The sequence below is a fragment of the Prionailurus bengalensis genome, chromosome D3, assembly GCF_016509475.1.
Source record: "Prionailurus bengalensis isolate Pbe53 chromosome D3, Fcat_Pben_1.1_paternal_pri, whole genome shotgun sequence".
Lineage (NCBI taxonomy): Eukaryota > Metazoa > Chordata > Mammalia > Carnivora > Felidae > Prionailurus > Prionailurus bengalensis.
Genome location: NC_057356.1, coordinates 17,737,411 through 17,764,093, shown reverse-complemented (window position 1 = coordinate 17,764,093; position 26,683 = coordinate 17,737,411). Strand labels below are relative to the sequence as shown.

The following is a 26,683-nucleotide window of genomic DNA, read 5'->3' as shown; positions in this document are numbered from 1 at the left end:
ATGATTACTGAAAATAGTTTCCACAACTTTTTTTTTTTATGTTTGTTTATTTTGAGAGAGAGAAGGAGAGAAAATCCTCCAAGTAGAGGAGGGGCAGAGAGAGAGGGAGAGAGAGAATCCCAAGCAGGAGCCCTGGAAAGCTACAACTTTTTAATCTGTGCTATTTCTGTTCTCCCTCTTTAAAAATGATGTACTGATGGGGGCGCCTGGGCAGCTCAGTCGGTTAAACGTCCAGCTTTGGCCCAGGTCATCATCTCACGGTTCGCGGGTTCGAGCCCCGCATCAGGCTCTGTGCTGACAGCTCAGAGCCTGGAGCCTGCTTCGGGTTCTGTGTCTCCCTCTCTCTCTGCCCCTCCCCTGCTCACACTCTGTCTCTCAAAAATAAATAAACATTAAATTTGTTTTTAAAAAAGTGATGTACTGATGTACTCTGGGGGTGCTTGGGTGGCTTAGTTGGTTGAGTGTCCTTTGGCTCAGGCCATGATCTCATGGTTGTGGGACTGAGCCCCACAAGAGACTCTGCTGAGCATGGAACCTGCTTAAGATTCTCCCCCTCCCTCTCCCTCTCCCTCTCCTTCTCTCCCAGCTTGCACGAACTCCACTCTTGCTGTCTCTAAAATAAAAATAAATAAATAAAAATAAAATGAGGTGCTCTGTAATTCCAAGATCACATAGCCATTATATTTAACAGCCTCTCCTTAGTTCTGTAAGCATCCGTATTTAGTGCTCTCCATAGGTCCTTATGTCGACCTCTTTCTAGTCACTTAGACCATCTGAAGCTCCTTCCCAGGTAGATTCTAGACCTCAGTACACTAGAACCCAACCAGAGAGTGCTCACCTCTGGACAGGCCCCACACTGAGGAGAAATTCTCAAGAATGGAATCAAAAGAAAAGGCTCATGGGAACAATATTTTCTAAGTTCTTCTACATAGATAATGGCTGGTCTGTGATCTTTACAAATTTGAAGGTGAGTTTTTCTGGATATAAAATCTTTGGTTCACAGTTCTTACTCAAGTATGTAAATATATTATTCCATTTTTTTTTTTTGTCATGAAGTGTTGTTGTCAAAAGAAATCAGATAATCTAATTCTTTCTCCCTTGTAAACCATATATTCTTTTTGCCTAGATGTTCATAAGATTTTTTTTCTTAGAACATAGTAATCTATGGGGCTGGCTGGCTCAGTCAGTTAAGCAAGCATGCGATTTCAGCTCAGGTCATAATCTCACGGTTCGTGGGTTCGAGCCCTGTGTTGGACTCTGTGCTGACAGCTCAGAGCCTGAAGCCTGCTTCGGATTCTGTGTCTCCTCCCTCTGCCCCTCCCCTGCTGATGCTCTGCTCTCTCTCAAAAATAAATAAACATTAAAAAAAAACCTTTTTTTTTTTTTTTCAACGTTTATTTATTTTTGGGACAGAGAGAGACAGAGCATGAACGGGGCAGGGGCAGAGAGAGAGGGAGACACAGAATCGGAAACAGGCTGCAGGCTCTGAGCCATCAGCCCAGAGCCCGACGCGGGGCTCGAACTCACGGACTGCGAGATCGTGACCTGGCTGAAGTCGGACGCTTAACCGACTGCGCCACCCAGACGCCCCAAACCTTTTTTAATATAATAGTAATCTTGCTAGAATATTGTTGGTTATTCTGAGTTGGCATTCCATGGTTTGTGGTATGTTTTTGGGTTTGGTTTGGCTTTGTTTTTTGAAGAGAGAGCTGGAGCATGTGCCCACGAGCTGGGGGCGGGGGGAGGTAGGGTGGTGAGAGGGGAGGAGAGAGAGAGAGAAGAAAATCCCAAGCAGGCTTCACACCCAGTGTGGAGCCTGACTTGAGGCCCAATCCCATGATCCTGGGATTATGACCTGAGCCAAAATCAAGAGTTGGATGCTCAACTAACTGTGAGCCACCCAGGCGCCCTATGGTACGTTCTTTCAGTATAAGGTTTCAGGTCTTTTTCCCCCTCCCAGGAATGTTTTCTTCAGTTACAATCTTTGTATTTGTTCTGTTTTCCTGCCTTGGTTTTTTTCTTCAGGGACTCCTGTTAATCCATATGCTTTGTCTTCTTTACCTGTCTCCAGTATTGTTTAGTTTTTCTCCCAACCTTATTTCTAATTTTGAAAAAATTTTGCTACCTTACTTTTCAGTTTTTCAAGTTCTGATTTATGTGTCCTGGATTTTATTTTGTTTTGAAATAGTATGTGATGGTTTTTACCTCCTTTTGAGCATACCTTCTTAGCATTCTTTCTTTAATTTTTTTTTTTTTAATTTTTAGTGTTTATTTTTTTTTGAGAGGCAGAACATGCGCAGGGGAGGGGCAGAGAGAGAGGGAGACACAGAATTTGAAGCAGGCTCCAGGCTCTGAGTTGTCAGCATAGATCCCAGCCAGGCTCGAAATCACAAACTGTGAGATGATGACCTGAGCCGAAGTTGGCCGCTCAACCGACTGAGCCACCCTGGTGCCTCCTTTCTTAGCATTCTTCTATTGTTTATAGGAATGCTATTCTATGCCTTATTCTCTTTGTTTCTTATCGTAATTTGGGGGGCCTTGGCTTTTTTTTCCTTTTAAATTTCTTATGTTTATTTTAAAAAAAAAAATTTTTTTTTTCAACGTTTATTTATTTTTGGGACAGAGAGAGACAGAGCATGAACGGGGGAAGGGCAGAGAGAGAGGGAGACACACAATCGGAAACAGGCTCCAGGCTCTGAGCCATCAGCCCAGAGCCTGACGCGGGGCTCGAACTCACAGACCGCGAGATCGTGACCTGGCTGAAGTCGGACGCTTAACCGACTGCGCCACCCAGGCGCCCCTCTTATGTTTATTTTTGAGAGAGAGAGAGAGAGAGAGAGAGAGAAAATGTGAGGAGGGGAGGGGCAGAGAGAGAGGGAGACAGAATCCCAAGCAGGCTCCAGGCTCTGAGCTATCAGCACAGAGCCTGATGCAGGGCTCAAACCCACGAACTGCAAGATCATGACCTGAGCCAAAGTCGGCCGCTTAACCGACTGAGCCACCCAGGCGCCCCTTCTTATTTTCATGTGCATTTAGAGTCATTCAGAGGTGGCTTAGTGCACATAGCCAACCTAACTTCACAGAGCTCCCCCCGTCTGTCCTTTCCAGGGGGCGTTCAGAATCATGGTGGCTTGCTTTCTTAGATTTCCTAGCTTGCCTTTCTTTGTTTTTGTCATTCCTTTGCCCCTCTGACTTCTGTCTTTCTCAGATTTGTTTCCATTCCTTGGAATTTCTCACTGTGGGGCCTGTCTCAGAAAGGAGCCCTTTCTGGTTGACCTGTGGAGTACAGGGTCTGGACTGAAGTCTAGATTGCTCCAGCCCCTTCAGACCTTTGTATTCAGGTCCCCGTCCTCACCTGCTATTGGAGAGGACAAAAACCTTCCCAGTTTCCATTGCTAGTGTCATAGGGGCCTACTGGTGTCAGGTCTGTGAAGCACCCCATTGCTGCCCCATGACTTTTCCACACAGACCGATAGATAATACACAGGTCACGTGGTTATTGGTGGTTTCCTCCTCCCACTTGCATTTGGGGATTATCACCTAGTTCTGGGTTTTTGTTTTGTTATCTGCTTGCTCTGTGTTTTTATGGAGAGATTTGGGAAGATCCCAAAACTGTGCTTGCCGCTAACACCACCATCCTTCCAGAATTTTCTTTGTTGCCCTTTTATTGGTATTGCCAGACTAAACATTTTGTAAATTGAGTCATGCTTTGAGGTAAATCCTCCCCCTAGTTTATTTTTTTAAGCTCTTAAGAATGGCACTGATATTTTAATTGTTTAAGGTCCCCCAAATAATTTGTTTTTATTATTGGGGCAATTACAAGAAGCTTTTGTAGCTTAGCAGTTGAAATGAAATTTTGAAGAAATAGTTGATTGTCTCCTACCCCACCTCTTAATACCTCATTTTCCACTGTGCTCTCCTAAAGGTAAAAGAACACTGTATGATAGATCAGACAGTTTCAAACAAAACCATTTTAACATTTTATGTTTACTTTATATTTTAAGCAATCTCTGTGCCCAACATGGAGCTAGGACTCAATAACCTGAAATCAAGAATCGCGTACTTACTGATTGAGCCAGCCAAGCGCTCCAACACCATTTTTTTTTTTTTTAAACAGAAAAGCTTTCTTTAGTTTCCCAAGCCTAGGCTGTTGGTGGTAACCCAGAGCTACAAATAGTAGATAGTGTAACAAAGCCTCATTATAGCAGGGGAAGAATACTGAGAAAAGCTCAAGATGGAGAATTGGGAGCATGTGTATAGGCCACTTAAATGCTCTCAGCCTCAGTTGCCTTACACGTAAAATAACAACAACAGTAACAACACCAACGAGGAAGCTATGAATACATAGTGAGTTACTATTTTTTACAGTGTAGCTATAGCAGATTCATAGCAATGAGAATATCTTTAGTAAATATTCAGTAAAAAAAAAAAGTACAATAGAACCACTTTGTCAAATGAACTATAAAAGAATTAGGTTAATTTTTAAAACTGCTTTTTGTATTGGGGCTTCTGGGTGGCTCAGTCGGTTAAGCATCTGACTTCAGCTCAGGTCATGATGTCACAGTTTGTGGATTTGGGCCCCGCATCGGACTCTGTGCTGACAGCTCAGAGCCTGGAGCCTGTTTCGGATTCTGTGTCTCCCTTTCTCTCTGCCCCTCCCCTGATCACACTCTGTCTCTCTCTCAAAAAATAAACGTTAAAAAATATTTACACCTCCCCCCCCCCGCCCCCCGCTTTTTGTATTAATAGTCTAATTCCACTGAGCAGTTAGGCACTGATTTGTTAATGTGGCAAAAGCATTGATTCAAGGACAGTGATGTCCCTTTGATCGCAGGTTTAGGAAAAGGAATGCCAGGCTGATGGCACATTCCTTCATGTTTTACAGATGGCTTCTTTAAGCAGCCCCAAAAGCGAGTTATAGTGGCATAGTTTACCTTTCTTGTGCTACTTCTTGAAGCTGTGTTTTATACCGGCAAAAAGGAATTCTACAAATCCTCCTCCCAGAAATTAGACTGTGCTCCTAGGTTTTCCAGACTTTTCATACTGTGAGTTCTTTTCTCCAACAGTGTGTTCTCACAGAGAGTTTTAAAGATTGTGGCTGCTAAGTATTTTACTTGGGAAGAGTTTAGCTCTAAGAAAATATTACTGCTTTCCATAGCACAAAGAGCAGCCAAGTTAAGTTTAGTGAATGATCTCGATTCAGTGCTGTTGCTCATCTGCAGGGTAGTAATCAAACACAAATGCAAAAAATGGCTGATTCACACAGTGGGTTGCATAATTGTTTTTTCCAGAGTCAGGGAGAGGGAAAGATCTTGCGGAGTATTTGTCTTATTTGTGTCTAGCCCATCCCAAATGAAGTTTAAGTGGACATTTTTCCCTTCTCCCAAATCAATTTTACACTTGGGTGGAAATCAGCAAAGATAAACTCCCTGTTTTATACGTTGTTGCTTCTGTTATAAATTTTCCTAATACAGTTTTTGCCTTGAAATAAAAATGGAAGCGATATTGTAGTTGGTGATGAGAGTGAATTCCTCAAGATTTCTGACCCCCTTGGTCATTCGGCAGATGGCATCTGGGCCATTTGCTAGTGGGTATTGTAACCTGGGCAGATCAGAGCCCAGCTCTCAGTTCTTGATTTTGCCAAAACTAATGTTGTTCTTAACGTCATGGTTCACTGAGGCACATCCTGACTCCTTACATGCTGCCCCGTGGGTATTGGATAGGCAGCCTCTGTCGGGGATCCTGCCACTGCTGTAGAATCTGCGAGCCTCCTCCCGTCTCCTCTCATCTCTTTTCTTCATTTTCTCTTTGGAATTGGTTTCCTTCGCATTTAAAAATATAGCCTTTTGGGGGGGACAGCCCTTTTTATGGCTGTAGCCCTAGTGCCTAGACCAGTAGCAAGTTCAGAATGGGGGATTGAAATAGGGAAGAGGTGTCTGGAAACGCTTCCCGTAACGTTTACATTTTGCACTGTTTGAGATTTAACAAAACCATCAAACAAACTGCACTTTAAAATTACTCCTTGAGAGAAACCCACGTTTCATTTTCATCACTTTTTTCTTTTTCTTTTTCTTTTTTTTTTTTTAAGATTTTAAATAATCTCGACACTCAGCGTGGGGCTTGAGCCCACAGCCCTGAGATCGAGTCGTACGCTCCACTGATTGAGTCAGCCAGGCACCCCATTCATCACTTTTTTCTTATTGGAGCTGTTCTCTTGAGCTGTCCTTTTTCCATTTTCAGAATTCCACATGTTGAAAAGGATTCCAGTGATACATTAGTTCCTGAACATGCACTTAAAAGTTGTTTTTTTGTTTTTTTGTTTTCCAGAACCACAATGGGTTTTTACTGATTGATTCACTTTTTCATGTGGAAGCCCTTGGGACTGATTATGGTTTTTTTCCCCCCAGAACGAAACATTGCCATAGCAATGTCCAGTCCAAATAGAAAATCTCAGGAATACACAGTATTATTTGAAAAACAAAACAAAGCAAAAAAATCAAGTGGAGGAAAGAGATAGCTTGTCCCTGCCGTGCTGAAATGCTCAGTCTGGGCACAGCAGAGAGAGGGTGGTTGACTCCTGTTTTCCTCTCTGCTCACTGACGTGTTTTTGAAAAAGCTGATTGGTTTTGGAGTACTAGCTTTAGCCACGGTAACAGATGCTAATAGACCTGCATAGAGATCAGAGCTGTTCTCATTTGTGCTAATTGGCCTAGGCACGTATTAGAGCTTTCGCACATAATACCTTGGATGTAAATTAGAAAGTGCTGAATTAATTTGAAGACAAGGTTCTTGAAGGAAACCCTGATGTTCACACCCTGAAAATATATGCAGGGGTCATAGTAACAGCAAGAAAAATAACCACGAACATACAATAAGCATTTTTTTGGTCAAGCTCTGTTTCATAAGCCCTTATGTGCAATGATTATATTTAATCATTATAACAGCACAGTAAGGCAAGAGTATGTCCCATTTTAAAGCTTAGGAAACACCAGTCCAGGCAGTAACTGGTCTGTCGAAGGTCACCCTTTTTGTGCTGTTTCACATTAGGGGAGTGCTTTGGGTATGCAAGGTGGTTTAGCTCGTTTGATGCTTCCAGTAACGCCTGTAAGCGGATCCTGGCCCCGTATCAAGCAAGGAAATTGAAGCTTCCAGAAGTGAAACCCCTTCTTAATGCTAACACAGCCAGTTAGCGTCCCAGCTGTGACAGGAGCCGGGCCGGCGTCCTTTCTCCGCACCAGCCCGCGTCCCACATTACACACGAGAACACTAAACACGTACCGAGTGGGCCTTCTGCTTTATTGTCCCTGCCCTGCCGGTGGTGAGACCTCTTCAGTCCGGACTGGAAGGCCACTGCTTGGAAGCTGTGGACAACCCTAAAGAGGGCAGAGAGCCATGTAAGGACAGCCTGTGAGTAGGGCTAGTGGGCACCAGCCAGGGAGGCGTGCTCGCTTGATGGAGAAAAGCTCACGGGTCTCCAGCTCTTGCCCGCAGCCCGCAGTGCGCGACGCCACCACCTTTACTTACCAGCGGAGGCAAGGGTTCCGTCGTCTCCTCATTTTAGTTGCATAGACTTTTCCGGCCACTGTCTCCTCCCGCTGTAAATCCTCATGCCTGTGTTACCCCTCCCTTCTTTCCTCTAAGTCCTGGTCGCTACGAGAGGTCATTCCCTCAGAGGGCCTTCCTGAACATACCAGCCGGGGAGAGCAAGGAAGCAACCTCACGACACCTGCATTTTCGCTCAGCACGTGGCTTACGGCAGCGTAGCGTTGCTTCCATACACCGTGTGGTTTCCTGGTGCACAAGACAAGTGCCAGCAGCGGCTGACACTCGCGAAGAGCCTGCCTCACGACAGGCATCGCTCTAAACACTTTAGTTTCATATCACCACATTTGTCCTCCAGACAGCCCTGATGAAAGCAGATTCATTGTTATTCCCATTTTAGAGGTGAGGAAAACTTAAGGCCCAGCAAGTGTAGGTGCAGGTCTCCAAGGTTATGCAGGTGATACCGGGCAGAATCAGGAATTGAACAATCTGTTCTAGTTCTGGGACCCACGTTCTTAAGCATTGCATTGTTCTGTCTCTGCATTTGGGGGGCACAGGTGGTATGCCAGGCACTGTTCCGTGGCTTATGAACTCATTTCATCCTCACAGCAGCCCTAGAAAGTTTGCCCAGGACCATCAGTGTAAGTGGCCCAGGCAGGGTTTGGACCAGGGTCTAATTGGCTCTGGAGCCCATGCTCCAAGCCCCCACATCACACCAGTTATGTTTGATTTTTGGTCTCCTAGAAGTCTCTGCTTTCTGTTAGACTGTACACCCTTTGAGAGCAGGGCCCGTGCGTGATCACCCTTTTTCCCCCTTGCCTGGTAATGAGCCTGCCTTATCGTGGCTACTCAAGAGCTGTGTTGTGTGAATGAGCGACCAAGGTGGTAAAGTGGGTTAGGAACCATTGAATCTTCTAAAGGTGAAATTAAAAAAGGAATAGTTTCTTCATTTTACAAATTATATAAGTGTTTTGCCCCATCATTAAAATTTCCTTGCCATCCAAGGAAAACCTGAACGAGGGAGAAGCTAGAGACAGGAGAAGGTAAAGTCCCATCGTGGGCCCCGCTTCCACCTTCGTGTTTAAGATTGGAAATGCTGGCTCTAAACAAAGCCTTCCGTCACTCCATGCCCCGTTCGGGATTTAGAGAACACACTATTTAATTGTGGTCAGAGCGGGATACAGAGGTGTCGCAGACCTTGCAAGAAAACCAGCAGCCCGTGGTTGTGGTGCCATCTGGAGACGGCAGGTGGTATTGCCACTCTTCCAGTTCTAAGCCCGGGTCGGAATTCATCTTGGAGAATGCATTTCCTGTTGAGTCACTAAAGTCCCATTTCGTAATTGTTTCTCTGACTTCATGCTTTGATCAAATCAGTTGTTTTCTGTTCCTTATGTTGAAAAACGACAACAACAAAACACAAGACCTGCTCTGCATTCAGATAGCGAAGTTCAATTTGGAGCTGTTTTACCAATCATAAAGCTTTGATTATAAAGTAATGTGTATGGGATGAAAGCAACCTATAGTGCTGGGGGTGTTCAGCAGATACCCACATTCTCCGGGGGAGGGGGCCATGGCTCAGGTCTGTTTGGTGGAGAAGAGGGGCAAGGTAGGTTTTCCTTCTGCTTTCTGTGCTCGTTCACAACTGCACTGTTGACAATTTGCTGAATGGTGAGGGTTCAGGGGAAATTAGGTGACATCCTCAACTAAGGCCCTCAAAAGGCCAGGTTTATTTTGCCGTGATTGGCGTAAGGGGTTTAGTTAGCCTGGGCAGAATTTAGCCGTAAGAATGAACGATCACTTAATTCATGCCTTTTTCCCATTCTTCAGGATGGCAAACTTTTTCTTCTAATTTTTTGCCGGACAGCAGAACTGAGCTGAACCTTAAACACCCATCTAATCCAGATCTTTGCCTTCCACTAAGCAGTTGAAAACAGACATTGTTTGTCTCCTCCTTAAAAATCCCCAACAAAGGAAAATTCTGTTTCTCACTTGTTCCACCGTTGAGCATGATTTTTCACTGGCAAGTTCTAAATTTTTCGTGAACTGGTTCCTTAAAATCTTTTTTGGTGGTCAGTTTACTTATTTGAATACATTAATACTTATTTAATACATTTTAATATTTTAATATATTTTAAATATACAAGCGATTTAAAATATATTAACATATTTAATGTGTTTTACTCTCTGTATGTGAAAAGATAATTACTTTAAACTTGAACCTTTTCACACACTTAAGTATTACTTAATGTCTGGTTTTCTACAGGATTCTTGGTGCTGTTCGGCTTAGTTGTTACTCGTAGAGGGTTTCTCTTAGTCTTTTAAAACTCATGTCTTCCTCTGTCGTAGTGTCTTATTATCCCTTCCGTCTGATGTTCTTCCCATCCCTGACCCCCTCTACCATGCAGGCACATCCCCATTTAAGATATGGTGAATATCCTGTGTGTCTTCACCAGTCAGAAGCATTTTTTAAACTGCTTCGTTGAGCTACAGCTCACACACAGTTCACCCATCTAAAGTGTACAATTCAGTGGTCTCGATTTATTCACAGATACGTACAACCATCCCCAGAGACCGTTCGCGAACATTTTTCATCACCCCAGAAGGAAACCGTGTACCCATTCACTATCACTGTCCCGAAGTCCCCGGCGCTAAGCAGCCACTAATCAACTTTCTGTCTCTGTGTATTTTTCTGTCCCGGACATTTCATATACGCAGAATCCTACGATATGTGGACCTAGTTTTTTTTTACTTCGCGTAATATTTTTGAGCTTCATCCATACTGTAGCATGAATCAGTACTTAATTCCTTTTTGTGGACAAGTAATACTCCATTGTATATAGATCTATCATATTTTGTTTATCCATTTCTCAGTTGCCGGGCATTTGGGCTGTTTCCACATTGTGGCCTTTATGAGTAATGTTGCTGTGAACATTCACATACGAGTTTTTGTGTAGACATATATTTTCATTGCTCTTGGGTTACCTTAGGAGCGATGTTGCTAAGCCGTATAAACTCTGGTGTTTAATCACTTGAGAGCTGTCAGACTCGTTTCCAAAGCGGCTGCACCATTTTATATCCCCACCAGCAGTGTGTGGGGGCCCTGACTGTCCCACATCCTCGTCGGCACTCGGTATCTGCCTTTTGATCGTAGCCGCCCGTGGGCGTGAACTGATACTTTATTGTGGTTTAGATTTGCGTTTCCCTAATGACTAAATAATACTGAGCGTGTTTTCATGTGCCTTAAAACTAGTTGTATATCTTTCTTGAAGAAATGTCCAGATTCTTTGCCCATTTTAAAAATAGGGTTGTTTTACTTTTATTGTTGATTTGTAAGAGTTCTTTATAGCTTTTCTTTCCATGTCCTTCGAAACACAAAGCTTTAAATTTCCATGAGGCCAAATTTATCTTTTGTTTCTTTGTAAGGTTTTTCTGTAGTAGATGTTACAGAACTATTACGTGTATTTTTATTTTCCAAACGTAAAACTAGAGAAATCATGATGTTTTAAACGCTGCACCATCCCAAGAGCTCTGGTGGGTGGCGTCTCTCCCCTCAAAACCCGTGGGCTCCACGAGGGCTCATCACCCCAGTGCTGCCTCTCATGGGGGCCTCGGTCGTTCTCCCTCTTTCTTTTAAGTATTTCTATATGCTTCTAGTCAGAGAGTTTTGAATTTAACAGAGAATTTAGAATAAAATGTCAACTACTGTTAAATAAAAGTGGGGACGCAGCATTTTGGAGGCCTGGTGGATGTTCTGATCTTTAATATCGCACTCCATTTTACAAACAGCGGCATAGAGTCGACGTGCAGTATTCCGCCTTTCGTCCAAAGACCAGTGTGTGTTCTGTTTATGCAGAGCACGTCTGCAGACCGGATGGTCAAGGGAGGGTGATCGTGAAAGGTCCTACCTCACGTGGATCCTCTCGCTTCCTTTCCCAACAGGTGTGGCAGATCCCAGAAAATGGACTCACCCTTTCCCTGACCGAACCTGTGGTGATTTTAGAGGGCCACTCGAAGAGAGTTGGCATCGTGGCCTGGCATCCGACTGCCCGCAACGTCCTTCTTAGCGCAGGTGGGAGCCGAGCGGTGGGGGAGGGGGCAGTAGCCAGTGCGTTTTGATGTGTGCTCCACAGCTTTGAAGCAGCTCATTAGGAATCCATGCTGAGGTGCTGAGATGCAGCGGTTCTCTAGCCTGCCTGCACCCTGTGTGCGTGCGTGTGTGTGTGTGGGTGTGCGTGTGCGTGTGTGTGTGTGAAGGCTGCATTGGCGGTCTGACTCAAGACTTCTTGCTTAGAGAAATGAACAGATACGTGCTTACCTATAAATCCAGCAGATGCACGGCTCCTGCTGGGGCCCTTCATGGACCACAGTTTTAGTTATTCTTGATAGAGCAGGAGGATCCCTGGTGGGAGCCCTGGGTGCCAGCTCTGATGTTGTCGCCAACTTTGGGGTGGTCCCGTGAGGCAAATATCCTCCTTCCTTTAAAAAGATACTTTCATTTTTCTCCTTCTACAAGTAGTACGTGTATGTTATAGAAAATATACAGAAACGAAAGGAGAAAGTAAAAATCAGTTGTACTCCTGCCACCCGCCCAGAGGGAACATCATTACCATGTCCATGTTTCGCTCCACAGGGTACTTTTTTGCACATACCTGAGTGATGTCTCCCACCAAGATAGGTTCAGACACTTTACTTGTGACTTGCTTTTTGCACTTAGTGGTACACTGTAGTCCTCTCCATGTGCCATTGAATGTTCTTCCTCTGATATATTTTTTTAAATGTTTATTGATTTATTTTGAGAAAGGGCAAGTATCAGTGGGGGAGGGACAGAAAAGGGAGAGAGAGAGAGAGAATCCCTAGCAGGCGCAGAAGTGGACGTGGGGCTTGATCTCACGAACCGTGAGATCCTGACTCGAACCAAAATCCAGAGTCCAGCGCTCAGCTGACTGAGCTACCCAGGCTCCCCCTTTCCTATCATATTTTTAACGACCTTGGTGATAGTCCATTGTCTAGACATCTTCATTTATGTAATCAGTCCCCTATTTCTGGACGTGGAGGTTTTGGCTTGTGTTTTTACGCTGCCGGACAGCACTACAGTGAACCCCCGAACCAAGATCTAACGTTCTTGGTTTGCCACTTGAGTGGTTTCCACGTTTTACCCTGCAGGAATCTCTTCTTTGTCTCCAGTTTGAGATTTTGTCTTTTATGGAAGCCATACAAAGGTCACAAGGGAGCGTCATGGGATGACGGAAAAGTTCTGTATTTTGATTGTGATGGTGGCCACACATATGAATATATACACTTGTCAAAATTTAGCACATGTATACTAAAAATGGGGGCGTTGGATTGTATATAAATCATACTTTCATAAAATTGACTTACAAAAAAAGAAATACTAATGTGGAATGGTAGAATTTTTAAAATCTTTCCCCTCACCAGTACAAAGGAAGGGGGCAGTTGAGTTTTTAACTGGGAATAGAGGGTGTTTATAATGTAATAAATTTAAAAACTTAATACCACGTGTACCTGTTGAAACCAAGGACTCCTTTTCAAAACAGATGCTACTTAGAATTCTCTCCTTTTTTAAGTCGCAAGTGACTATACCTGGGAACTCTCCTCATATTCAACTCAGTCCAGTAAGGAGAAAAAACAGTTGTAAAGATGGAAGTCAATCATGGAAAATTTCCTGCTGCCCTTCTCATTGAGGTCAAATATAGGGTACTGTCAGCAGACTCCCCATTCTGCCTTTTACAAGCAGAAGAGAATGGCTAATTGCTGTGTTGTGCATATTTTAAGACTACGTGATCTACCCGTGGTGGCTGAAGTTACCTGTTTGCCTGTGGTGTGCAAGACAGAGGAGAGTCAAGTCTCACCCTAGGGTTTAGCTCCAGCTTTACTGTTGTACAAGTTTGTTTCCAGCCTTCTACTTCTGGCCCTTAGACAGCTTGGGTGCCTGGATATCAGTGGCTAATTTTTCTGAAGTGCTTGTAAAATTGGCTTATTGGCAAGAATTTATCTTCAGGATATCCATCCCTTATTTACTTCATCCTTGAACTAATGTCCTGGAAGCAACAAATGGTGCCACTTATTACAGGGTCCTTGGGGCAGATGCTTGAAGGAATGTGGAATCGATGAACAGAGGGGTGTGGCTGAGCCAGCATTGTGGCCTCTTTGGGGATCAGCTTCCAAATCCACATGCCTACTTGATTATAGTTTGGGCTTCTCAGATCAGCCCAGCCTTGACCTATTTTTCTCCCCCTTTAAAGATAAAGATATGTTGTGAGCACATGGTTAGGTCATCCTTCAACGTGAGGCCATGTTTTACAGCATCGTTGATTTGAATAACGTGCTGTGTCACATTTTTGTTGAGTACTCTAGACGGTCATTTAAAATCTTCATTTTTATTTCCTCCGGAAAAGAAATAAGTCATATTCCTTCTGATGTTGCTTTTACTAGAAAAGGAAACACACAATCACTCGGGGTCCATCAGCCCATTAGCTCTTAAAAAACATAGGATTTTATTTTCTTAGAGTTCTTTGTTTGGTTGTTACTTTTTGTGTGTTTCATATGAAACCAAATGGAGCAAACCATGTTTTTCCTTTAATACATTTCTTTTATATACATGTGTTTTTTCTTTGTCACTTTAGTTTTTAATTAGCGGCCAATAAAGTAGGGCCTCCCGGGGTGCCTGGGCAGCTCAGTCAGTTGAGCGTCTGACTTTGGCTCAGGTCATGATCTCGAGGTCTGTGAGTTCAGGCCCCGCATCGGGCTCTGTGCTGACAGCTCAGAGCCTGGAGCCTCCTTCAGATTCTGTGTCTCCTTCTCTCTCTGCCCCCACTCCCCACCACTCTCTGGCTGTCTCTCTCTCTCTCTCTCTCTCTCTCTCTCTCTCTGTCTCTCTCTCTCAAAAATAAACATTGGGGCGCCTGGGTGGCGCAGTCGGTTAAGCGTCCGACTTCAGCCAGGTCACGATCTCGCGGTCCGGGAGTTCGAGCCCCGCGTCAGGCTCTGGGCTGATGGCTCAGAGCCTGGAGCCTGTTTCCGATTCTGTGTCTCCCTCTCTCTCTGCCCCTCCCCCATTCATGCTCTGTCTCTCTCTGTCCCAAAAATAAATAAACGTTGAAAAAAAAAATACGTATTCAAAAATAAACATTAAAAAAAATAAAAGTAGGGGCGCCTGGGTGGCGCAGTCGGTTGAGCGTCCGACTTCAGCCAGGTCACGATCTCGCGGTCCGTGAGTTCGAGCCCCGCGTCGGGCTCTGGGCTGATGGCTCGGAGCCTGGAACCTGTTTCCGATTCTGTGTCTCCCTCTCTCTCTGCCCCTCCCCCGTTCATGCTCTGTCTCTCTCTGTCCCAAAAATAAATAAACGTTGGGAAAAAAAAAAAGTAAAATAAAGTAGGGCCTCCCCGCGATCAACATCTTCCTGTGTCTGTGTCTCCCTGCTGTATTCCTAGTTTTCACAAGCGCGCTGCCGTATGGGTGTTTCTCATCTCTGAGGAGCATGGTTTTGTTTGCTTTCAGGCTGTGACAATGCCATCATCATCTGGAATGTGGGGACGGGGGAAGCCCTCATAAACCTGGACGATATGCACTCGGACATGATTTACAATGTAAGCTGGAACCGGAACGGCAGTCTGATCTGCACAGCTTCCAAAGACAAGAAAGTGAGAGTGATCGATCCTAGGAAGCAAGAGATTGTTGCTGTGAGTATGCGAAGGGCAGAGCCGCCCATGTTTGTCGCACTTGGGCGAGGGCGAGCTTTGCTTGTTAAGGCAGGCGGCAGAGGCCTCGCGCCCGCTCCGTGGAGCCTAACTGCAGATGCCGGACCGTGAATCCGCACAGGCTTGTACAGGCTTCTTCCTCCCCGTCACACTTCAGAGTTGTGTATCCCACAATTTACACAAGCCGTACCTCTCCCTTGGTGACCATTTTCCACAAAGAAACAAAGTTTTTATCGGTTCACTAGAATCCTTAAGAATTTACCAGTCTAGATCAGCTAACCCAGATAGTTCACTGCGTTTCTGGCTCAGCACTGAGTACTGATTGCTTCATTGATCCCCGCCCCTTCCTGCAACCATTGTCAGACCACGTTACAGAGATGCCACGGGTATCTTATCAGCTCGGTGTCTTAGTTTCTTCCACCCAGACTAGGCCTCAACAAGTCACCTGTCATGACAGAAGACTTTGGGACTTGAGCTGGGGTTGAAGCTGTAGGTGCTGGACCCCAGAATGTCGTGCGTCTCCCCTTCTCTGGGATGTGCTGGTCCTTTGGCAGTATTACTTCTTAAGTTGGGTGACAGCCACAGCTCGTACTTGTCAAGCACTGGGGACTTGCCTGGCCCTGTGCAAAGTGCTTTCTCCACTAGAACCTTTCAGGGCTCACTACTAGTGCACTCTCAAGGAACAAATGAATAAAGGAAGGGGTTCACTGAACTAGACTTCGCTGTGTCCTGCGAAATTGGTGGAAACCATAGGGTATACCCAATCTTCAGGTTATCCCCTGGAGAAACGGACATCTGGTAGAGTCCTTTCATGTGTTTTATTTTTGCAGCGTGGACTTGGGTTGGCAGCAGGGCATGGTGGAAAGAGTGAGGCTTTTGAGTCAACTCCTGGCAGTCTGCTTGCTCACTAGCTGAGGGACCTTGGCCAACTTACATAGTGTCTCTTTGTTTCCTCATTTTGGGAGGAGCAGTGGTTAATTCGCTCTCGCTCTCTCGCTCTCTCTCTCTCTCTCACACACACACACACACACACACACACACACACACACACACCTGGCGATCAGGATGAATGGCATGGCGGCATGGGTTGGATTCTGCGTATAAGCCCCCACTCCGCCTTTCTTTCTCGCAGTTTGAATATAATGTGCCTCTTGCTCTTTGCCTCCCAGGAGAAAGAGAAAGCGCACGAAGGAGCAAGACCCATGAGAGCCATCTTTCTGGCTGACGGGAATGTCTTCACCACTGGTTTCAGCCGCATGAGTGAGCGGCAGCTGGCTCTCTGGAATCCGGTATGCCCCTTCCCAGCCTTCCCACTGGCTTATTACACTGAGCTTTCTCTTTTGAGCAGGTCTTTGGAGGGGGGTAAGTAGATTATAGGATTCTTAGTGTAGTTTTCTGAACTCTTGTCTGTCTTAAATTGGATGTGACATGCTCATCCTCACTAGAGACTTATTGCTAAACGTATTACTAAAATGCATTCTTGACACTCCAAAGTAGTCTGTGTTGGCTGTATTTTTTACAAAGAATGCACGAAGAAACGGTGTTTTGGACTTGGGAACCAAGTTCTGAGCTTTATTTTATAAAGAATATGACCAAATGTTGAAATCAGAACAGTCATGCTTAGGAACACATTAATAGCATAAGTGAAAAATAAACTGTATATACGGTACAATCTCAGTGCGCGCGCGCGTGTGTGTGTGTGTAAGGAAGCAGACCAAAATGGCAATTGTTTCTGCCACCCACTGGATTGTGGGATTGTGGGATTGTGGAATATGGGATGATTATTACAGTGTTTCTGTAACTTTAACTAAAGAGCACGTATTTATGTTAGGAAAAAAAATGTTAAAACATTTTTCATGTTTATTTTTGAGAGAAAGTGTGAGTGGGGGAGGGGCAGAGAGAGAGAGACAGACAGACAGACAGACAGACAGACAGAATCCGAAGCAGGCCTCCAAGCTCTGAGCTGTCAGCACAGAGCCTGATGCGGGGCTTGAACCCACAAACCACGAGATCATGACCTGAGCCGAAGTTGGACGCTCAACCTACTGAGCCACCCATGTGCCCCAGAAAAATTTCTTTTAAAACAGAAAATAGTCACAAAAGAGAACTGTCTCCTCTTTGTCATGGAATCACAGATGTGTGCGTTGATTAGGTTGTCAAATGGGCACAATTTTCAGTGGGTTGGATACCACTTAGTATCCCTTTGGTATTTACACGTATGAATCTTATATATGTGCATCGTTCAGACTTGCATTATTCTAGGAAATGGCTCACTTAATAAAATAATGATTCATCTTGTAAAAATATGGGTGAATATACAAGTATATAGATAGATACAGATATTTGTATTTTCTTCCCAGAAAAATATGCAGGAACCAATCGCTCTTCATGAAATGGACACTAGCAATGGGGTGTTGCTGCCCTTCTATGACCCTGACACCAGTATCATTTACTTATGTGGAAAGGTAAACAGTCATTTTAATGTTTTATATTCAGTTTAATCTTGGAAGAGGAGAAGTTTATCCTTCAGAGATTTAGTTGCCGGGCAATGCATTGTATCATATTAATAGTCTAATTTAGATGATTTGTGTATGTGTCTTAAACTAAAATAAGGACGGATGTGTGTTTTGGTGTGTTTTAGGTCTTGAGCCTAGACCCTTTGAGCCTGTCATTTGTGTGGTGATAGCACACCATGTTTAGGACTCCTGAGTACGCATCCCTGAGGACAGCAGGGATGGGGCTCGGGTGTTGGGGTGAACACTGGCAGGAATGTCTTCGCTTGGGCGCTCTAGTGAGAGAAAGAGGACACCCCGGTGTCTCTTCACCTCTGGTGCTGTGTGGTTGAGGATTTTAGATCCTCTCTAATGGTATCAGGAGCAAGTAGCCAGTTTGCCGCATCTGATGCTGAAATCCATTGGGTAGCCTTAGAGTGGCATTAGGTGTTTATTACCACGTGCCATGGACCTGTAAAGAGAATAGCGCTTTTTGGATAGGAGCTTTTAAAGGCCTCAGAGACTCTCCAGGGGGTTCTTGTTGCTGGAGTTCAGCATTAGGGCCCTGGGCTTGAAAGTATGTGGCCTGACTAAAGTGTCAGGAGGTGACAGTTCTTATAGGAAGACCCCACACTGAAATCAAAAAGCATACCTCCTGCCTTATCTCCACCTAACTACAGTGTTTGCTAGCTTTATTATTTTTTTTTTATTTTTATTTCTAGTGGGCAGTAACCTTAATGTTCCTTAGTCTTTTGTAGATTCAATTTTTCTTAGACTTTCCGTAGCTGAAATAAATGAATTAATAAAATTGAAGCTGTTGCTGTATTTCCCCCAAACCCGTGTAGATAGCCCCTTGCTGAGTAAAGCCAGACATGTTTCGGTTCTCATAGTTGACTGAGCTCTGCTTCACGTTGTCCTACCATCAGCTGCTTCGAACCTGGGATCTTGTCTGTTTCCTTGAGAGTCATTTTCAGATGTTCACAGCTGCCATAGACTGCATCAAAACCAGTAACGGGAGCGATTACCCAGATGTTAGCAACACTAGGTGGAAACTTATTTTCAGTACACAGGAAACAGTCTGTGTTTAGCTTGTTTACCATCACTTTAGATATTTACGTTATCGAAACAAGTGGAAATCACGAGAACTGAGACACTTGGGAGGGCACGATCGCATATACACACACATTTCCCCTCCAGCAGGCAGCATTGCCTTTGCCGCTCAAGGTGGCATAACTGTGGGACAGCTACTTCTGCTTAGAGACACTCGTGTACGCTTCCGACCTCCAAAACTATCTGACCTTCCTAAGGAAAATTATCCTAGAATTTGGTACATTGCAACAAGACAGCGCTGTCTTCTGAAGTTAAGGAATACTCATGTTTTAGTGAGTTTCTTCATTATGAATGAAGAATTATGAATTGTGAGTTAATTATTAAGGATGATTAAAAACTCTTTGCTCTTAATATTTCATTCTTCTACAAATCTTACTTTTTATTATTGCTTGATTGTCCGGGTTTGGCGCCCTCAGGTCTGCAAAGGACACCGTTCTGTGCCAGTCTTTGCCCTCTCCATGGTCCTCCTAGACTTTGTCTGTCTTTTGAAGTTGAAATGCGATGCAGTTGCTGGGCCGGAGGCCTTAACATTTTTTCCCTGACTCTGACTTGGCGTCCGGGCTCAGTGGAGAGCCTCCAGTAGGAGGCGGAGGAGACCATTTAAAAGACATGCTAGCATTTGATGAGTGAGGGCTTTGCCAGGAAGGGCAACCATCAGATCCTCTCCCTCTGGAGAGGAAGCGAAGGTTGGCCACTGAGGCCAAGTCCCAGTCAGTGCTGGGTTGACAGGGGAGAGAGACACCGCCTCATCCAGCTGCTTCAGGTAACGTTCAATGCGAAGTTTTCTCTGATTTCTTGTAGGGTGACAGCAGTATCCGCTATTTTGAGATCACAGATGAATCCCCGTATGTCCACTACCTCAACACATTCAGCAGCAAGGAGCCTCAGAGAGGGATGGGCTACATGCCCAAGAGGGGACTTGACGTTAACAAATGTGAGATCGCCAGGTAAAGAGCCGGTACCGGAAGATACGCAGGTTGTTTGTGCCCCGCGTGTTACACCAGAGCGATACAGCTGCCGGTAATGCCCTAGGGCCGCAGTCTTGTCTCCCCTCCGTTGCACTGCGGAATTGGTTTCTCATTTCCTGTCCACACTGAGGAACACAGAGTTTTAGAGCAGGAAAGAACTTGCAAAATCGTGTCATGGAACCGTGCTTCAGACTGTGTGGCCCGAAGCACCAGTGACGTGGCTCAGCCAAGGCGCACTGCACACGTACTGACCTAGCAAAGCCTCCATCTCTCGTCTTCAGGCCGAGGCTGTGGCCAGTGTCCGCTGGGAGGCAAGCGGGGGCGAGCCTGCCCCTGAGATGGACCGAATAGATGATTTTCCTGCCCGCCGTGGGGACAAACATGTTCCAAACTGGATCGTGGACCTTACGGACCCTAGATTAGAGAAGGCAGAGACCAGTAGCTGGGTGTTGGGTTAGCTTGATTTAGGAAATGCAACTATGTTATAGAATTCCTGCCTGTCTATACTACTAGGGATTTTTTAAAAATTTTGTATTGCATAATGCCAGTGGTCTTCCCAAAGGGTAGGCTTTTTTCTCCTCCTAGTCAACAGGAGATACTCTGTGAGACTCACGAATGACTGGCCATTTAAAAACTTTTTTCTTGGGGCGCCTGGGTGGCGCAGTCGGTTAAGCGTCCGACTTCAGCCAGGTCACGATCTTGCGGTCCGTGAGTTCAAGCCCCGCGTCGGGCTCTGGGCTGATGGCTCAGAGCCTGGAGCCTGTTTCCGATTCTGTGTCTCCCTCTCTCTCTGCCCCTCCCCCGTTCAAGCTCTGTCTCTCTCTGTCCCCAAAATAAATAAACGTTGAAAAAAAAAATTTTTTTTTAAACTTTTTTCTTAAGCTTTATTTATTTATTTTGGATAGAGAGGGGTAGGGGGAGATAGAAAGCCAACGCACGGGAGCAGGGGAGGGGCAGAGAGAGAGGGAGACAGAATCCCGAGCAGGCTCCGTGCTGTCAGCACAGAACCTGACGCGGGGCTCGAACCCACAAACTGTGAGATCATGACCCGAGCCGAAACCGAGTCGGGCGCTCAACCGACGGAGCCACCCGGGTGCCCCATGAATAACTGACCGTTTTGAGCAACAGGATGACTAGCGCCACGCTATTGGGCCGGTGACCGTACCGCACATTTGTACAACACTACATTTCTGTGGACATCTGCCTCCCTCTGTTGTTTTGGTCATACAGTTAAATAATGAGCACATCTTTTAAGTTAATTACTGTAAGTTTCATTTTTAAATATACTTAATTCTCTATAGCTGGAGTAGTGAAAGAAAGATAATTCAAAATTATGGTTTAAACCAAACTCATCAAAATGTGGTTTAAAATAGATTGAATCCAAACTTGAGAGTGCTTCTGGTACTTGGGAAAGCATTTATTTTACTGTCATCTAAAAGTCAAAAACCCGTAAGCATAATCATTCAGGATACCTCCTACTTATTAAATGTTTACTGAGCATTCATTAATACATTGAGTACTTGAGCTGGACGTCAAACCCAGGCCAGTTTGGTTGGTTTTTGTTTTTTTTTTTGTTTTTGTTTTTTACCACTCTGCTGACTGCAGAGGTTTCGTGCTTTATGTTCCTGGTCTTTCCACATTTTGGATAATTTCAAATTTTTCTTGAGTGTCAAATATGATGCGGTTCGCATAGATGCCAAAATTGTAATCCTAGGATTATCTTCCTTTTTTTTTTTTTAATTTTATTTTTAACGTTTATTCATCTTTGAGAGAGAGAGAGACAGAACATGAGTGGGGGAGGGATAGAGACAGGGAGACACAGAATCCGAAGCAGGCTCCAGGCTCCAAGCTGTCAGCACAGAGCCTGACACGGGGCTTGAACTTACGAACTGCGAGATCATGACCTGAGCCAAAGTCATACGCTCAACCAACTGAGCCACCCAGGCGCCTATCTTCTTTTCCTTTTTAAAAATCCTATTTATGCCAACAAATGTTCAGCCACTTCTAGTTGGCAGAAGACCTGGCATCCAAATCGTGGATGCTAATCTCATGTCAGGTGTTTGTTCTCTCCTGTCTGTTGACTTGGTCACTGTTCCAGAAGTGAATCATCGGCAGTGGTGGCGTTTCCACCACGGCTGCTCAGCCCTGAAGATGGGGGTTTGACTGTCCCAGCAGCATAGACCTCAACTCCTGGTTCCTGTTTCTAGTCCACCATTTCCTAGCATAGCTCCTCTTGGCTTCTGTTTTCTCATCTGGAAAATGGGAACACAGATTGTACCTGCTCCCCAGGGTGGATCAGCCGCGGTGATAGGCAGAGCATGTCATATCCCATACAGGAGAGTAATTGTTGTGAAGCCTGTGACTTGGCCTCTTATTTCACTTAATACAACTTTGCCTTTATTTCCCCCTTGAAGATTCTTCAAACTTCATGAGAGAAAGTGTGAGCCCATTATCATGACTGTTCCAAGGAAAGTAAGTGCCCAGTTTCTTAGGCAAATTTGTGTTTCAAAGACTTTCACATGTCAGGTCTTTCTTCTTCTTTAACTGAGGGTTTTCCCAAACTGTCTCTTGTAGTCGGACCTTTTCCAGGATGACCTGTATCCTGACACAGCAGGGCCCGAAGCGGCGCTGGAGGCAGAGGAGTGGTTTGAGGGGAAGAATGCAGATCCCGTCCTCATCTCCTTAAAGCATGGATACATTCCTGGCAAAAACCGGGATCTCAAAGTGGTCAAGAAGAACATTCTGGATAGCAAGCCCACTGCAAATAAGAAGTGTGACCTGATCAACATCCCCAAGAAAACCCCGGACACAGCCAGTGTGGTAAGGACCCCCTGAGGTTGAAGGGTGCGGTGCGCCTGGCTGGCTCAGGGCTTTCTTTCAAGTGAATGAAAACATGACTATTTCTAAGAACCTCCTTGGCCACATAACATTTTTGAGTTTGGCTCCATTAGCTGTTTTTGGGGTTTTTGTTTTCGTTTTTTTGTAATGACCACGAGAGGTGTCAGTCTACGACCATTTTTAAGAGAGTGCACAGGAGCTGCTTGGGTGTTTTCTTAAGTGTGTCTCCCCAGACCGTTCACGTCCATCTTTGATTGGGGTGGAAATGAAGCGAGAGAGCGTGGGGCCACAGATGCCGAGAAGAGGGGGTCCTGGGAGGGGAAGAGAGTGGTGCGAGGGTCCAGATGTTGCTGAGTGTTCCAGAGACACAGGCGTGTGGCGACGAGTGCAACTTAGCGAAGATGATCTTGGACCTCTTGGCAAGAACCATCTGAGTGGAGCGGTGGGAGCCGAAGCCTGACATTGGGGGCCCGCACGGCCACTGGGGATGCTGCTGCTAGGAGGGCAGGGTCTAGCCAGGGAGGCGGCGGCAAGGGGACTTGGTGGGCGTGGAGCAGGATCCCGGGGGCCAGAGGGAGGTCGGTGAACTGTCGGTGAGAAGGTAAGTGGAACGAAGAGGCCAAGTGCCCGGAGGAGCTGGCACTTTGGCCATAACTAGGGAAGCCACGTCAGATGCCGTGGACTGCAGGGTTTCCAACAGGATCCATTGCACGTGGGAGAGGCTGAGGCCTCTTTAGAATTAGCGAGCAGGGCAAGGGCTTTAGCTCCTAAGAAGGGCCCTCCCCGGGTGATGGCAGGGGCTCGGCAGCCTCCAGAAGGTCACGTAGACATTACTCCTGATGGTATTGCACCGGGTGGCCAGGCTGTGGCGCAGCCGTGAAGGGACCGGTCCCTTCCCACAGTTTCTGTCCTGAGACTGAGTCCCGGTAAGTGCACGGGCATGAGGAGCAGCGCTGCAGGACTGTGGCTCTGCTGTGGGGCGGCAGGTGGGCTGGCCAGCAGCCGGGGCTCTCCTATGGCCCAACTTGGTGGCGGTGCCTGGCCACATCCAAAGTGGAAAACGAGACTGCGCAACCTATACATTCTCAACTGTGGTGAACTTCGTTGAGTGCATTCTAGTCAGCCTCTTACCCTCTCCCCCCTTTTTGGTTTTCTTAGCAAAATGAAGCCAAGCTGGATGAGATTTTAAAAGAGATCAAATCTATAAAAGATACAATCTGCAATCAAGACGAGCGCATTTCCAAGTTAGAACAGCAGATGGCGAAGATCGCCGCCTGAAGGTCCACCCCCCACCCCCAAAATGGGAGCAGGAACTCTTCGTGGTAGCCGGTTGTGGGCGTGGTCCCAGGGAGGGCGGAAGGGAGGCACTGCCATTTGGGGACCTTCCGTGTCAGCGGCCCGTGTCAACCAGCCATGGGCCGCATTCCAGCCAGAACTCAATTCGTCTCCCAAATTTGCAGAAACAAAATGTGATTTAAAAGCTGAGCTTTTTATCAGAAAGCCTTTTTGATGTTTTAAGTGTTACGTGACTTGTCGAACTTTTAAAAGACAAAAGTGCTACTTTTAAAATCCCAGATATTCTGAATTTTAGAAAACCGACCAATTCTGATTCAGTGTTGTGCCCAAGTACCTTCTCTCTTTTTTTTTTTATAAACAGGGACCAATGCCACATTGCTTTTTATATATTTTTTTTTAACGTTGCCAAAACCAAAACTAGCTCCCCCCCCCCCGCCGCCCTTGTATTTTGCTACTTTGCAGTATTTGTGTGTGGGTTTTTTTTTTCCTCCTTAATTTGAAAGGGACAGCACTGTGTATGTTTATAAACTAAATGAAGATAAGATATTATTTTGTATACACGTTCATCCGAGAACAATCAGAGCAGTAGCCTCATGGTGCTGGCTCGTTTGCAGCACAAAACCCGGTCATCCTCATGACTGTACAGAAGGAAGACTTGAAAAATCACGTGGGGTCACGTCACCACCCCTCTCCTTTCACGGAGTCTTCTGATCAAAAAAGCTCCTATTGTATCGTCTCTTTTCTTTCCTTTCTCTTTTCTAGAAACTGGGTGGTTGTACCAGAATGGAATTTCACTTCTTGGTTATCCTGTGCTTCAGATGATTATAATCTAACCTAAACTAGCGTGTGTTTCCGCAGTTTTGTTATACACGTAGAATCTATTGCATTGATCACTTTAAACTTCATAGTTCAGGTTTCGGTCAATACTTGACAAGGGTGCCCGGGACAGGAGGCCACAGAAGCCACTGTGGAGTGTTCCTTCTTGCCCATTTCAGCAGCCTGTCTTGCTCCTGAGTGCAGTAGGGGACTGTAGGCCGAGCGAACCTGCAGGGGGGAGTGTGCCCCCACGGGACCCTCTGCTCTCCCAGCACATCGCATGCCGACCCTGTGCTGTGCTGGAGGCAGAAATGGCTCTCTCTGCACCCCAGAGCCCCTGCCCTCCCCTCTGTGTCACAGATGCAGCCACCTCTCTCAGGGCTCCCCCAGACAGTCCTTCTGTTTTTCCTGCCTCGGCCCTCTCCACAGTCAGCTGAGATGAAGGGCAGAGGGTGCTATTGAGTATTGAGACTGAGAACAGTCTAGAATGAAGCAAGACCAGGAGCACGGGCCTCTGCTGTAGCTTTAATGTGTACGAACTTGTCCCTTTGCACCCTCCACACAAACCAGCCTGCTCTGCCCCTCCAGCTCACACAGAGGCTGTGTCAAAGCACAGAGGTTCCCCCGGATTCAGGGGCCAGCGACTGAGCTCTGAATACCTGTTCCATTCCTAGGTTAGCTAGAACTTGTCCATTTCCATGTTCTCATTTTGCATGCTTTGAGGAACAAGATTTAAAGAATCTCTGGGAAAGACTGAGTGTCTGTGGTCGAACATGAAACGTGGAGTGCCATTGGGACCGCCCGGGGGCTCTTGCGCATGCTCCCGCCGGTGTGGGGACGAACTGGCTGGGAGCATCGGTAACAGGGACCCAGGATGGAGGCGGAGTGTGGCGACACTGGGTTGGAACGCGCAGTCGAGCTGGGGCTAATGTCTGCGTAGGAAAGGTACCGTGTTTTTACCCAGAATTGGGATCACTGTCTCCACAGTTTCAGGGCATCTGAATGTTTGGTGTGGTTTTGTGTGTGTACGTGTGTGTGTTTAATATTGGAGTGGATAATGAGATGTAAAGAAAACAATAATTACAGTGACTTCTATTCAAACCTGTACATGTTTCTTTATCGACGTAATCTGCTGAGGACCTTCATTTTTTAAATTGAGAAGTGTTTTAAGGTTCTGACAAATTAAGTAAACAAAATTGTTGATAGTGGTGGAACACCATAGGGAACGTGGTTCAAAGAGAAGACAGTGGGCAAGGAGAAATTACCCTGATTTTAGTGGTTTTAGCTTATGACTTATTTAATGAACGAATGCCCAGCCAGGCTCAGAGTCGGCGCCTGAAGCTTTGTGGATTCTTTTTCCTGTTGTGTCTTTTTTTATTTTTTTCCTTCTTCTTTTCAAAGCCGTGCTATCCCAGAGGAAAACCAGTGAATTGCTCCTAGATCGGCTCTTATAGAGCGGCCATAGTATTCTGTCAAAACACTTGCTTCCATTTTCAAAGATAAAAAAGTCATTGATTACAAAACGGTGTCCGTGTTTATTTCGCACCTTCGGCTGTCTTTGGGGCAGCGCACAGCTCCTCTGACTCCGTGGAACTGGCCGGGCGACCGTCTCCTCTCTGAGGGTGAGTACAGGGGAAGTGTGGGTGAGCCACTCAGCCCCGGCAAAGCGGGGACGTCGAGTGGGGTAGAGCGGAGAGCGTGCTGCCTGCCAGACCCCCACGGGCCTGCGTGTTTGAATCCTGCCTTCGGCCTTTACCGGAGGGGGGATCTGGGGCACATCTCCTAATCTCAAGGCATCCCTTTTCCTGCTTTGAAGGAGGGGCGCAGGCTTCCGCGTGGTTTGGAAGGGAGCTGCCTGGGACCGGCCACACGAAGAGCCCTCGCCGAGTGGCTGCCGCTTTC

The 26,683-nt window shown here is 45.9% G+C and overlaps 1 protein-coding gene across 2 annotated transcripts in view; it reads left to right on the top strand.

Annotated features, from left to right (window-relative positions):
- The window catches only part of CORO1C (coronin 1C), a 78,206-nt gene extending 51,902 nt beyond the window's left edge, over nt 1-26,304 (top strand). For both annotated transcript variants that reach the window (XM_043557815.1, XM_043557816.1), the window contains 8 exons: nt 11,482-11,611; nt 15,062-15,243; nt 16,431-16,550; nt 17,622-17,726; nt 19,665-19,810; nt 22,246-22,303; nt 22,406-22,651; nt 23,828-26,304. In XM_043557815.1, coding sequence (XP_043413750.1) covers nt 11,482-11,611; nt 15,062-15,243; nt 16,431-16,550; nt 17,622-17,726; nt 19,665-19,810; nt 22,246-22,303; nt 22,406-22,651; nt 23,828-23,947 — 1,107 coding nt within the window. In that variant the 3' untranslated portion in view covers nt 23,948-26,304. The remainder of the gene's footprint in view (nt 1-11,481; nt 11,612-15,061; nt 15,244-16,430; nt 16,551-17,621; nt 17,727-19,664; nt 19,811-22,245; nt 22,304-22,405; nt 22,652-23,827) is intronic.
- Nucleotides 26,305-26,683: the final 379 nt, after the last annotated feature.